Source organism: Leptonotus elevatus, chromosome 8 (genome assembly GCF_054856555.1).
Source record: "Leptonotus elevatus isolate MCC_2025b chromosome 8, RoL_Lele_1.0, whole genome shotgun sequence".
In the NCBI taxonomy this organism is placed as follows: domain Eukaryota; kingdom Metazoa; phylum Chordata; class Actinopteri; order Syngnathiformes; family Syngnathidae; genus Leptonotus; species Leptonotus elevatus.
In genome coordinates, this window is record NC_141246.1 from 2617423 (window position 1) to 2632424 (window position 15002).

Here is a 15002-nt window from a genome sequence, read left to right on the forward strand (position 1 = left end):
ACTCCAACGTTTTATTTTTGCTAACATGAATTAATATATATTCCGTTTGGTCCGAAAGGAACTTACATAATTACAGTGTTTACATTTTTTTAATTGGTCTTAATATTTTTAAACGTTTAAACATAAACATTTTATTTATATATTTTTTTACCCACAAATAAAATCGTTTGAATAATCGTGATTTTAATTAATTAATTAATTAAATTAAATTAAATGAATTATTGCCAAAATAATCGTGTCGCGTGAGTGCAAAATGGCTGCCACATCCTGGCGCTTGACATCACAGATCCCTCTGGTGTATTGCAGCAACATATGATTGTAACAAGAAAATAGCATTTAAGATTAAACGCTGAGTTAGATGCTAACTACACGGCTATGCTAAAACATTTGTGTGTGTGTGTGTGTGTGTGTGTGTGTGGACGTTGGGCGATAATACCGTAACACCTGTTCAGCGGGATCACTTACCTCGGAGGCTGTGTCTTTCACGCACACGCACACGCACACGCACGCGCACACGCACGTAGCATGCTGGCGGACATAAAAGGTGACATTTGGTGTGTTTACGGTCCACTGCGCAATGTGTCGCTTCGTCACGTGCACACACACACACACGCACACACACAATGTGTGCGCGTGTTACATCATCGCTCAAGTCACTCTATTAGGCACACCTTGATCATGTCAACAGTGCACGTACGATCCCGTCACGATGATTGCCGTTGCTAATCAATGGGCTCTGTTGCTATGGCAACAACAATCTCACACTTCTGGTGTGTGTGTGTGTGTTTGTGTGCGTGTGTTTGGTTGTACGCATGTTTGTTCATATTTGATGTTGCACACTATTTATGACAATTAGGTGGTGGGGAACGAGCGCAACTATTAGTTTAACATTTTTTTCCACTTTTGTTAACGAGAGTATGAAAACCTAGAGAAAAATGTATTGTACATTTAGAACAGATATAAAATTTGTGATTAATCTTGAGTTAACTAGTGAAGTCATGTGATTAATTTCAATTAAAAATTGTAATCGCCTGATGCCCCTAATTAAAAAAAGAAAGAAAAGATTATAAAAAAATAGGGGCGTCAAAATTGTAATTAATCGATTAATCACAAATTTTATATCTGTTATAAATGCACAATAAAAAAATTCTAGTTTTCATACTCTTGTTAACGAAAGTGGAAAAAATATGAAACTAATAAATAGTTCAAATGAATTTTTGACGTCTATAGCCTTCAATGGCAGTGAATGAGTTAATGGGATAATTGTTTGGACTTAATTAATCAATTAATGCTTTAACTTTGACAGCACTACTAAAAATTTAAATCAATAATTCCCTGAGATTAAAATGGTTTTACCTTTTATCAGCCGTCAGACTTTGAAGGATGGCCGTTATTCGTCAAAATGCCCAACATCGGCTCCGATAATCGGCCAGGCCGATTATCCAGTGAATGAGGCCCATCCTATGTTTGCCAGGCAGGAACTCACTGAATCAAGTTTTGTGGTATTTATTCTAGGAAATATTTGTTTGGAAGGTCGGAAGTAATGCCTAAATGTAGTTCTGGGTTAATTATCAAGACCAAAAGATGACCCTGCGAAGGTGGTTGGACTTCTGAGAGATTGGTTGTGACCTGTAGCACCAAACATCCAATTGGAGCCTTTTAATTCAGGAAGTTTAAGTACCAACAATTGTTTACATTTTGTTATTTAAAAATAATAATAATAATTGTGTCCCAAAAGACCACCGTGCTAGCAGGGTTGTCCTGTGTCATCTGGATCAGGTTTGTCCCATTTGTCTTAAAAAGCAGACTTGAACTTGACCGAATGCTGTTCCCCTCCAGTCCTGTAGGTGGCAGTAACAGCTACCTCTTGCCTTTTCCCCCAAAAAATTGGGGGGGGGGGTATTTTCCAATATGCGCACTTGGAGAAATACACAACAAATATCCAATGAGTTAGCGCTAGCTTCTGCCATCCTTCCTCAGCAGGAAAATGGAGGCAAGTAATGAGAAGAGATGGCGGCGGCCGGTAGCGAGGGAGGGAGGGAGGGAAGAAGTGTAACGTGGCGCCAAAAAGCCTCAATCTGCTCTCGTCCTCAGACAACCTTTTCATTCTTCTCCTTTTATGCAATCAGCCAGCGAGTTACGACGATCATTTCCCGCCACCGCCGTGATACCAAAAGGGGGGGGGGGGGGGGGTCGGGACTTGAAGTTGGATTGTTGAGCATTTGACCTTCTGTCTTATTCTATTATCCGAAAGAGACCTTCCACCAATGGGGTTCAAATATTCACCTATAACATATTGAATCAAATGTAAACAAACCGTCACGATCGTTCAATGGCCGCTCATTCTGGTTTTTTTACAGCATGTTAATACCAGGCTAATTGCATTTTAATACATTGTACAGCATTTCTGTTAGCATTAAGCTCGTGGAGTTTCATAAATGGTAATTGTAAATCAGTCAGGTTCATTTTGTAACATTTGTGACATGTAATAAGCGCATTATTAACATGTAATAACATTTTGCAATTTTATTTTATTTTTTTACAGCATGTTAATACCAGGCTAATTGCATTTTAATACATTGTACAGCATTTCTGTTAGCATTAAGCTAGTGGAGTTCCATAAATGGTAATTGTAAATCAGTCAGGTTCATTTTGTAACATTTGTGACATGTAATAAGCGCGTTATTAACACGTAATAACATTTTGCAATGTTGTTTTTTTTAAACAGCATGTTAATACCAGGCTAATTGCATTTTAATACATTGTACAGCATTTCTGTTAGCATTAAGCTAGTGGAGTTCCATAAATGGTAATTGTAAATCAGTCAGGTTCATTTTGTAACATTTGTGACATGTAATAAGCGCGTTATTAACACGTAATAACATTTTGCAATGTTGTTTTTTTTAAACAGCATGTTAATACCAGGCTAATTGTATTTTAATACATTGTTACTACATTTCTGTAAGGATTTTAACATATACTACAGTGCAATGGCCTTAATTTGTGACATCACTCACTAGACCACGCCCCTAAAAGGCCCACATCTAACAATGCTAACCAATTTGCTTCTTAACATTCACTTTTCTTGCAACACGGTGCTTTTCTTTATTAAAGACATTTAAAAATGGTGGTGTTTCGGGGGCGGGGTTAATGGCATTTCCATTCATTTCAATGAGGAATATTGATTTGTCGTGGTCAAGGTGACGCTGTGTTTTTATAGCATTTGATTATGTTCACCATATCTCATGTTGGAGCAAAAAGTCAATCGTCCCCCACGTTGACGTTTTACGCAAAGAATCCCACGAGAGGTTCCACCCGTTCGTCCGTCGTCGTCGTCGTCATCTGGCCGCCACTCGGGCTAACATGTCACTCGGCCCGGACGGCGGATTGGCCCTGTCACTTGCTAGAAAAAAAAAAAAGAAAAAAAAAGCAAGGGCGGGGGGGCGAGGTCAGCAAGGCTGTCAATCACGGCAGCGTCCCGGCGGGCAAAGACGCTGAGGAGGATGAAATGAAGACGAGGGGAGGAAGGAGGAGATGGATAAGTGACACTTTAATTAGGTAAAGGCTCGCCCGGGCTTTCAGGACCGACTTTTATGGCGGCGATGGGGTCGGAGCGTCAATACGCTGACACGCTTTGACTTAAACACCGAGCAGCTGCCTTCTGCGCTGGCTGGCGGACGCTTTTTGAGAACGATTCCCTCCAATCTTTGCTGGTTGAGCCGACCCAAATTGTCAATTGTCATCTTTTTGTCCCTACTTTTCACTCGAATCGAGTTTTGTTGAGGGCGTTAATGGCAAACTTGGCAAACTTGAAAAAGTTCCGATTTTAAGAAGGTGTCTGGCGTGGGATGTCGAAAAGCGACGTGCTTTAATGCAGATTCTTTCAATTTCATCGACCTGTCGACGTTTAAGCGTCCTTGAAAAGGGAATGAAATATTTCAAAGACTTTGGGCTTTGCCGCCCGAGCCGGCGGGACCGGCACAACCGAATAATCCGAGTGCGCGGTGTTGCCGCGGGTCCGTGAACCGACGCGTGCAAATGATCCGAATCGCTCGTTGGAGCCATTCGACGATTCAAAAGAATCCGTCGAGTCTGCGGCGTTTCTGTTAAGTTCGTAACTAAAAAATAAAAAAATAAAAAATAATAAAAAATAAAGAGCAATGATGATGACATTTCCGAATGAACAATACTGAGCTCTTTAAAAAATAAAAAAAGTTCGTAAACTAAATCCGATACAACCGAATCATCAAAGTCCGTTTTTTTTCCCGGTAAATCGTTCATTACGAGTCATTGAATCGATACAAATGAATCCTCCTCGTCTGCGGCGTTTCCTGCGTTTTCCCCCCAAACCGAGCCGGTCAAGCGATACGACCCAATCGGCCGAGTCAGCCATTTTTTCCTGGCGAGTCGAGTCAGTCGGTCGATGCAAGCGAATCTGTGGCGGTTCCACTGAGTCTGCTAACCGAGCCAAGGAACTGATCCAAGCGAATCATCGCAGTCTCCGGTGTCAAGTCGATGAATCGGAATTCGATTGTCGTTGCGACAGCAGCACGGCGAGAACACAAAATGAATCGACCAACAACCGAATCGTCTCGCCAGCTCGTTGACCCGATACGGCAAAACGGCGTTTCCGGTGAGTCCGATAACTCCAGCCAGTCCGAACCAATTAAAGAAGCCAATCGTGTTAAGCGTGCTAAAAGATGATTTAGCGATGTGGAGGCTCGGATAATAAGTCAACACAACATACTCCGTCTTTTTTTTTTTTTTTTTTGCCTCAGTTTCAACGGCGACGCGCGACATCAACCCGACACAACGTCGATAACAGCCAGGTCAGAGGTCAACTGTTTGAGGCGGCGAGGGCAAGGCGAGGCCAAGGCACCGAGGCTCCCTCGCCCCTGCAGTTTGAGCCAAATTCGCAGCTCGGGGATTGTTGTTTTCGGATCGAGTAACTGACACTGGGACCGTGGCAAGTTTTTTGTCATTTACACTGTGGCTTTCCTCGTTGCTCACTATTTGGCAGGGCTCTGCAGTTCAAGCAGAGTTCAAGCTTTAACTCAAGAGTTTAAAGGCTCACTATTTGGCAATCTACTGTATTAAGTGTTGACAACATTTGGGCAGGCCCAAGCTGTTAATGCACCACAATAATCAAGTCTGTTAAACTTTGGGCTCACTATTTGGCAAGTTTCTGCCATGCTACTCTGTCGATTCTTTGAAACTTTTGGCCCACTATTTGGCAATGGCCAATCTCTTAAGCATTTACAGCATTCGGGCAGGTGCGAGCCAATCGATTTTGTTAAATTTTTGCTTCACTGTTAGCATTAGCAAATTCAAGCCAATTAACACCGTTCAAAATACTCTGTTATGCTTTGGCTCACTATTTGGCAAGTTCACGCAACCGCAACGCTAGTTAATCAATTCTGTAAGTGGTTGGCTCACAATTTGGCAAGTCCAATTCATTATCTGTTTAGCTTTGGCTCACTATGTGGCATATCCAAACTGCTGCTGCAACACGCGTAGGGTCATTTTCATTCTGTTCAGTGTCAACTCACTATTTGGCAAGTTTAAAAGCCACACATTTCTCAATATATTCTTAGCCCACTGGACGTTGGCTCACAATTTGGCAAGTCACACCCCACATTCAAACGTACAAATTGCTACTTTTTTTTGGTGTTTTCTTCTTTTCTTTTCTTTTTTTTACCATTTAGCATGTTAGCATTAGCATTAAGTGATGTGTATGCATTTGAGTGAGTGTATGTGTGTGTGTGTGTGGGGGGGGGGTCACACAAGGCGAACGTGTTTGGACAAGGCGGTGAAAAAAGTTAATAATTACAGTCTTTAATCCTCTGGACACACACGAACACACGCACAGCATTTAATTAACAATTTGGCGCCGAGCAGCGGCACACTTGGCTTAATTATTTGAGGCTCACCTGGGAAGCGTAGAGATGACATCCGTTTTTCAAATCCCCCCCTGAAGGCGGAACGGGCAGGGACGGATTTTTTTATAATTTTTTTGTGCACGCTTTTTTTTTTCCCGCCTCCGGCTGATCTCGTGTAATGCGGATTTAGCGTTAGCGCGCGGAATGACGGCATAAAATGGATTAAAAATGAAAAGAGGCAGAGCTTAGAGCGTTAAAGGCGTTAGCATCCCGCTAAGAGCTTTAATGATCTAAGCTTGTTGGGAGATTCCGTTTTTTTTTTTTACATTTTTTACAGGACAGGGAAAACAGGGAAGTTGTTCGTGAACGGCATACGGCCAACCGTTGGGGCAGCAAATCGCCATTTTGTTGACTTTTACGGATTTGGAAACACACAAAATATGTGCGTGTGTTAACCTTGGACAAAACATACCAAAACCTTCGTTTTGGTAACTCTACCAGGATTATTTTTTGTGTGTGTGAAAATTTAGCCGTTGAAGCCAATTTCACTTTCAGTCTCAAGACATTGAGGAAGACACATTAAATCAGCCATTTTGTTTTGAATTAGCCATTTTAGGTTAATTTGGCAAAAATCGACACGTTTGAAAATTCTGCAACTGAAGGAGGTTTCACTTGGCAACATGACATTTGGTAGGCGCGTCTATCATGAGTAGACCCACAAAAAAAGTCTTAAGACGTTGAGAAGGACACAAAGTCAGCCATTTTGTTTTGAATTGGCCATTTTAGGGTCATTTTGACCCAAATCGACATGTTTGAAAATTCTGCCACTGGAGGAGGTTTCACTTGGCAACATGACATTTGGTAGGCGCGTCTATCATGAGTAGACCCACAAAAAAAGTCTCAAGACACATTAAATCAGCCATTTTGTTTAGAATTGGCCATTTTAGGTTAATTTGGCAAAAATCGACATGTTTGAAAATTCTGCAACTGAAGCCTGTCACTTAGCAACATGACATTTGGTCGTCGCGTCTATTGTGAGTAGACCCACAAAAATGTGTTAAGAAGCTGAGAAAGACTCAGGAAGTCAGCCATTTTGTTTTGAATTAGCCATAGGGTCATTTTGGCAAAAAATCGACATATTTGAAAATTCTGCTTCTGAAGCCTGTCACTTGGCAACATGACATTTGGTCGTCATCAGACCCACAAAAAGTCTCAAGAAGCCATGCCCAAAAAGACACGTGAAGCCCACCATTTTGTTTTCAATTTGACATATTAGGATCAAATTGGTGAAAATCATTTTTCACCAACATGAATATTGCACGAAATAAAATGATATTCATGTTGGTAAAACGTGATTTTATTGCGTCTAACAAATGCTGATATTATTTTTCTGTAAATCCTATAAGCTGTAAGAAGATACGCACGTTGGTGCTACCACATTTATTTATTTTTGTAGTTGAGTTATAAAAGTCATGTTAAAGTTTGGAAATATTCCAACCTTCGTCTGCCATTTGAGGCGTGCAGACTTTTTTTTTCAAAATCTATGATCAATCTTTGATCATTTTGAGTGCATTTGATGAATTTTGCGTCAAAGAATTCCAAAGTGGCCCTCGCGTCCATCCACCTTTCTGAATGAGGAAAACGTTTTGGACGCCGCTGAGCTCGGCCCCGACGTCTTGACGCCTTCTCCGGGTAGAACATGTCTGCTGCCTGTACACAAGCGCGCGTGCGTGCGTGCGCGTGCCAGCGCGAGAGATCGTCTGTTTCTAAATCAGATCTGCGTGATTCACTGGCTTGATGAGTCACCGGCGCAGCAGCATTGTATGCGTGCGCATGGAGTGTGTGTGCGTGTGTGTGTTTGTGTGTGTGTGCGTGGAAGGTGCTGATGTCACGCTTGTCCTCACTGCCCAAGTCCTCATTTCCTGAACATTCATCACGAATACACACAAAACAAGCGCACACATTAAAGTCAACTGGCGAATATGAGCAATGCTAACGCGCTGTGTGTGTGTGTGCGTGCGTGCGTGTGTGTTCAGGAAGTGACATGGGCGGACGCTTGGTGTCAAGATTTGTGACTAAGGTGAACCCTGTGTGTGTGCGTGTGTGTGTGTGCGCGTTGTCTGGCCGGCCATCACTTCTGCCGACAGCTTTACGGCTGCTGAGCTAGCATGAAGCTGCGGGGATGTTTGTTAGCACGTCGCCTTACCACGAGAAAATACTGCGGGTCAAAGAAAGTATGAACACATGAATGAAGAAAAAGTGCAGGGAGGGGCACCGCACACACACACACACACGCGCGCGCGGAGGGTGTGTTACCTCCTGCTTTCAGCAGCTTGTTAGGCCAGCAGAGTGTCTCCTGAATAATAGATGCTAAAGCAGGCTAGCATGTAGCACACACACACACACACACACAGCAAGCAAGGGGATTACAAATCAAGACCACCACAAAGTTCTGACCCGGCACGTTTACTCTGTGTGCGCTTGTTAGTATCTCACACACACACCTGTCTCATCCTCTCACGTCAAACACGCGGCGAGGCCATCCGCGGGCCGTCGGGTCAGCGTGGACTCGCCGTCTGCTATGCGCGCGCGCAAACATAAACGCACACGTGCGTGCGTGCGTGCGCGCGCGCGCGAAGCTAACAGGATAATGAGTGACCAATTAGGCGCAGGCTTGATCTGTCTGGATGTATCCAGTCATCGTAGGCCCTCCGGCGGCCATTACTCAGGCATAGACTCGCACATACACGCACGCACACGCGCGCGCGCGCACACACACGAAAACACTTGGGTTTGCTTCGGTGTGGTTGTGTGAAAAAGTGTTTGGGAAAAAGTCAGCGCCTGAAGATGGTTTCATTTCATTTAGCAACATGAAATGTGGTTGGCGCGTCGATTACGAGTAGACGACACACAAAGATGTCCCAAGAAGTCGGCCATTTTGGTTTAAAGGAGTCATTTTTAGGTCACTTTGGTGAAATTTTGAATTTGGTTTTGGTTTAAAAAAAAAAAAAAATCACCCACCCAAACTTGATGGCATGAAATTTGTTAGGCATGGGTCGACTCGCAAAAAAAATCTAGCAGAAGAAACCCAAGACGTCTGCCATTTTGATTTGGCCATTTTAGAGTCTTTCGAGACAAACTCCTTCTCAAGACTTTGTCCGATTGCTGCAAAATTTGAAGTGCGTTTACTCGACGCTTAAAAAAAAAAAAAAGTTGAGTGTAATTGTGTGTGGCAGCAGAATTCAATGATGCATGTTTATCCTGGTGAGAATTGACGCCAAATTTGGTGGGTATTGGTTTTTTTTTTGAACAGCTAACTTCCACTTAGCAGCATGGAATTTGGTGGGTATGTTTTGTCATGACGAGACCAACGAAAAATGATCGCAAAGCAACAGGAAGTCGGCTATTTGCTGTGAAAACAACAGTTTTAGCGTTATTTTATCCATTTACAGGCCAATTTAAAACCTAAACTTAACTGCTAGCCTCCAAAGCGAGTTCAACGTAGCATCGTGAAACTTGGTGGACATGTTCAAAAACATGTTCGTGCCGTAAAATAAACAGAAAGCTCACGAAATCCATCCCTTTGCCATTGAAACCTCGACTCTTCTTTCCACGACTTGAACCCGTGTGTTTATGGCCCCGCTCTTGTATTTGGCCCTTAACCGAAGCGCCACTCCCTTTGAATGGATGATCCTCACCACCATCATCGCAAACTGCATCGTGCTGGCGCTGGAGCAGCACCTGCCCGACGACGACAAGACGCCGCTGTCCGAGCGACTGGTAATGCGCAAAGCACGGTTCCGATGGCGATGCGGCGTGACGCTCCTCTTCACTTCCTGTTTCTGCTCCCCGCCGCCTCCCGCCGCCGCCGCAGGAAGACACGGAACCCTATTTCATCGCCATTTTCTGCTTCGAGTCGGGCATCAAGATCCTGGCGCTGGGCTTCGCGCTGCACAAGGGCTCGTACCTGCGCAACGGCTGGAACGTCATGGACTTTGTGGTCGTGCTCACTGGGTGAGTTGGATCCATTTTTAAGTTTTTTAAATGAGAGAGAAAAATATGCTTTGTGACAATATAGTCTATGCTGCCTCGCTAGCCTAAAAATTATACTGTAATCTGATTACCGTATTTCTTAATCGATAAATTGCTCCGGAGTGTAAGTAATTTTTCGGGGGGAAAAAAACACATCACATTGTGGCCAAAGGTACGACACGAATTTAAATTGAAGAAAATTGTATTTAAAAAAAAATAGTTTCCCCAAAATGTTCTCACACTTTAAATTCCAATTACTCATTATACATTTATGAGATTCAATTATTTTATATTTCATGTTCCTTTCATGGTTCATTATATGCCAATAAACTCCTAAATCCTCATGAAATATATGCATAATGTGCACTTTGAGATGTATTTGATAAATGTAAAGTGTTACAAATATCTTTATTATTATTATTATTATTATTATTATTAGGACTGGGTCTAAAAAAAATCTAATAATCAACATCAAATCGATTTTCCTTTTCGAGCCTGATATCGATTCATAAAACCATGAATCGATTAATTTATTATTTATTTTCCCCATAAATTTATAAGAAAATAGAATTTTAAAGGCCGAGTTTTTATTTTTTTATTTTTCTGTTTTCTGTTTCCATTCGCATGAATTTCAAAGTATTCTCTTACATTTATGAAATAACTTAATTATTGTACTTAGAATTATTAAAATATTTTCATGTCATCCTTGCTGATGCAAATCGTCGCTGCTATGTGAAAAACACTTATGTCCATTTTTGTCTTTAATTTAAAAATAAATAAATATATACATTAGTTATTATTATTATTACTATTAATATTATTTACATGTTTATGTTTTTGGGATGAAACTGAATGCAGACATCCTAAAAACGTACAAATCTAAAATGTTTTTCACATAGCAGCGATGAAATGTTAACACTAAATCATTAATCCACAACATTTTATTTGGAATTTAATGTTTGTGGATTTTTTTTTATCATGTCCTTTTAAGGAAACCTTGATGTTGCGTTAATAATTATTATCGGAATGAAGTCAAACGGATCGAATGAGGAAATTAGAATCGATACCCAGACCTAATTATTATTATTATTATTATTATTATTATTATTATTATCACTTAAAAAGTACAAATACATGACATACTGAATGTGACATTTTTAAATGTTAGCACAAAAACTCAAACAATGGCATTATTTAAAGGCAGTAGTATTATACAGATTACAATTATATTTAAGTATTATTATGTAAATGTGTTACATTTTATCCGTATTATATCTCCTTGTGTATGTTTCCTAATTTTTCTTTAAATTGCTGCTGTTGTTTTCTACCATCTTGATACTGCTGCGTTCGCGTTCGCGTTCGCGCGCGCGCGCGTGTGCGTGGGTGGCAGGTGGCGTGTGCGTGTGAGCGTGTGTTTTTGTCGCGTGATCTAAATATGGCGGCCCAGGAGAGAATGGGCAGGATGGCGGTGGATGGTGGATGGTAACAAGATATAGTGTTTGTCAAGGGAGCAACACGATACACACACGCACGCACACGCGCACACACACACACACAGACACAGCAGCAGTCCTGCTTTGACACGGCATGATGCGCACCTCTAATGAGAACCCCACGTACGTGCGCACACACGTGCACACGCCCCCTCAGCGGCGTGATCTGAGCGCCGCCACGGGGAGCATCCGCCGGGCCAAAGTGAAATGTCATCTCGGCGAGGGGACATGAGGGTTGAGGGGGGAAGGGGGGGGGGTATGGGGGGGGGCAGCGGTTATGGACTCGTCGTTATGGTAACGGCTCAGGAAAAAGCACTCATTCGGCAATGTTTAACAAAAAAGATAAATAAAATGCTGAAACGCTAAACTAAACGTGTGTATTTGCTTGCGAATGAAAACACTTGTCAAGGCTAAAAATGCTAAACTAATTAGCCAAATGCACTTTTGCCGTCATGTTGAACTTAACAGTGGTCTTTGTTTGTGAAGTTGTTTACATAGGTGTTTTTTTTATTTTTATGTAGGAACTCGTTTATGAAATTTATTCGCCCATATGTGACGTCACGTCAGTTTGTGCTAGCATGCTATTTAGGCTAGCGTAGCTAATACTTTGGATTGGGGCTGTTGATGGTTTGTTTGTGTTTAGTAGTTTAACTAAATGTGTTTTATGTAACGCGGCTTCACGATTGTGCACGTGCTCGAAGCGCGGTGTTGATGCTTTATGATCTCTCCGTTTTAAGCGCTTTGCTGCCATCTTGTGGCATCTGTACACAATGAAACGCCGCTTTTGTGGGGTCAAGTCAAGTCACCTTGTGGGTGTCAATCTTTTCATTATCCACTGTGTGTTGAAATAGGTAAGCGCTCAAAGGTAGTGTTTCAAATGACTCGTGCATGCTAATAGTTAACTGCTATGCTAACAGCCTAAACACAAAGATTAAAAAAAATTATAATTTTAACAGCTAGTCAATATCAACTAATTAGCCAAATACATATACAGCGCGTTCATATATTTCCACAGTTTTTCAGTGCTAGTCAGTGCTAAACATGCTAACTAATTAGCCATCGTTAAGGTTTACGTTAAGATTCATTCACTTGCATGGCTGATTTTCATACACGGGCTAATGTTAGCTATGATGAGCTGTTATGATAAAACCTAAACACCACAAGTGTCTATATGGTTGCTATTTTTCTAAAAATATATTTTTTTAAAGCGCTAGTCCGTGCGAAACACGCTAACCATCAGCCGAATGTTAACATTTGGTTTACATCCATAATTGTCAGCATGCGACAATTTGGGGGCAGCGAGTCATCAAACTTTGCAGACATTGATGAAAACTCAAATCTTTCCAAATTTACCGTCACCAATTTGTCGAGTATTTGTGGTTTCGAATTTGGTAGCAATTACACAACTTTACGAACTTGCCAAAATGAGGCAATAATGTTCTCTCCAAACCAAAACAGCAGACTTTTTTTTTTTGGTCTGTTTTGGGCACGGCGACTTGACTTTTTTTGTGGGTCTCGTCAAGACAGACGCCATGGTAAGAACTTTTTTTTTTTTTTAAACATAATTTAAGTCTCGTACGCCTCATTGCAATTTTGTAATGCTAAGCAATATTTTAAATTCCATTTTCCCTCTAATTATTGCTTCAAACCAAAATGACTGACTTCCTAAGTCTTTTCGGACCCCCGACTTCTTGAGACCACTCGCGGCAGACATGGCTACCAAATGTGAAACTGGCGAATTTTTCAAAAAGCACGAGCCAACCTAATGTGCATTTCCACCCAAATGACCCTATAATTGCTGCTTCAAACCAAAATGGCTGACTTCCTGTGTCTTTTCAAACATGACCCGTTAAGCCTTTATTTTTATTTATTTTTTTTTTTTTTGTGCGTCCACCGGTGAAGAAGGAAGCAATTTCAAACTGGCCCTCCCACCGCCGCAATCAGGTCCGGCCCGGCCCGGACAAACTGTAAATAACGCCGAGAAGAAGAGGCGGGAGGAAAGAGCAGAGCGCACGTGACGACGTCTCTCCGTTTTCCCTCGAGCTCGCCCCCGGAACAGGACGGGAGGGCGGAGAGGCGAGCTAGCGAGAGTGATGCATGGCGAGCCGGAGAGCATCTGAGGAAGGAGGCGAGGCAAAGATGGAGATGGAAGGAAAGGGAGAAAGGGGGAGGCGGGGGGGGGGGGGGGGCGGATGGGGGTGCGAGTGCTGCAGTAACCTGCTTTTCCCCGCTCCTCGTGATCAATCACCCCGGCGGCGGCGGCGGCGAAGCCTGCCTGACACACACTGCCGTTATCTTATGCTCTTCTCTCTCACACACACGAGCGAACGCTTCAAAGGGATACGCACGATTACTATGCGTGGCCTATATGGCCAATTTATGGACCTTCGGTCTTCATGTTTATTCATGTAGAATCTTTCCGCTAGGGGGGGGGGGGGACGTTTTTATGATAAATAAAAAAATAATAATCCACCCACTGGCGGAGGATCACGAAACCCAAAGAGGCTTCATTCACATGGTTCAAATTGTTCTTAGGGTCGATTTTAGTTTTTCTTCTACTGACCCCCTTTTTTACGCAATATGAAAATTGTGTACGTTTTTGCAAACTCAGCCCCTGAAAGCAGTTTAACATGTTCGGCAACATGTAATTGGGTGGGCACGTCTATTATAAGGAGACGTGCAAAAAAAAAAAAAAAAAAGTCTCAAGAAGCCATGGCCCAAAAGACACGACAAGTCAGCCATTTTGATTCCAAGTGGCCATTTTTCCAGCTGTCCACTTATGACGCAATTCAAGTGGTAACAAACGATTGAATGAACTTAATCCAAGTCAATATAGTAAGTTTAACTCATTTTCACGTCATTGACTTTAACCACGTGAGTTAATTCAACTTAATATATTAAATTTGGATTCACTTCATTCAATCGTGTGTTACCACTTGAAGCAACTCTTTTTTTAGAGTGTAGAGCTGAACAATCCTAAATAGAAATTTAGAATTTTGAAAAAAAAACCTTGCCACAGTTTTGCTTTAGCCCCTTGTGCTAGCAAGTAACCCGAGTACCCGGGGAGCTAGCTAGGGAGCTCGCTAGCTAGCGCCCTGGGGCTAAAGCCAAACTGTGGCAAGGTTTTTACTTTCTGGATCTGGATTTGCCACCTTTGCCGGACTTCATAGCAAAATCGGAACCATTGCGTCTCTATAGTAGCAAAAAAAAAGAAAAAAAAGTATCAATAATTTTGAACATGGAACTTTTTTTTTTTTTTTTTTTTGTAACATTTTCTCCATTATCAGCTAAAAGATACACCAAAAATAAAACCCCCACTTCCAGTCAACTGAATTTGCCCAGACTATGAATAACTAATAATAGCTAGCATACAGGATATTTCTAGCAGGACAAGCACAAGATGTCCCCGTTAAATCAAGCCGTGTCCACGCAGGAAGGGGTTACCGTGGCTACAGTCGCCGGGACATGACGTCCAGCAAAATGAGGTCAGAGAGGAGAGAGAGAGAGAGAGAGAGAGAGAGAGAGAGAGAGAGAGAGAGAGAGAGAGAGAGAGAGAGAGAGAGGAGAGAGAGAGTGAGAGAGAGAGAGAGAGAGAGAG

At 42.1% G+C, this 15002-nt stretch overlaps 1 protein-coding gene across 4 annotated transcripts in view; it reads left to right on the plus strand.

Annotated features, from left to right (window-relative positions):
• Positions 1–15002, plus strand: part of cacna1ab (calcium channel, voltage-dependent, P/Q type, alpha 1A subunit, b) — a 113159-nt gene that overhangs the window by 19249 nt on the left and 78908 nt on the right. For all 4 annotated transcript variants that reach the window (XM_086082162.1, XM_086082163.1, XM_086082161.1 and 1 more), the window contains 2 exons: positions 9553–9659; positions 9754–9893. In XM_086082162.1, coding sequence (XP_085938288.1) covers positions 9553–9659; positions 9754–9893 — 247 coding nt within the window. The remainder of the gene's footprint in view (positions 1–9552; positions 9660–9753; positions 9894–15002) is intronic.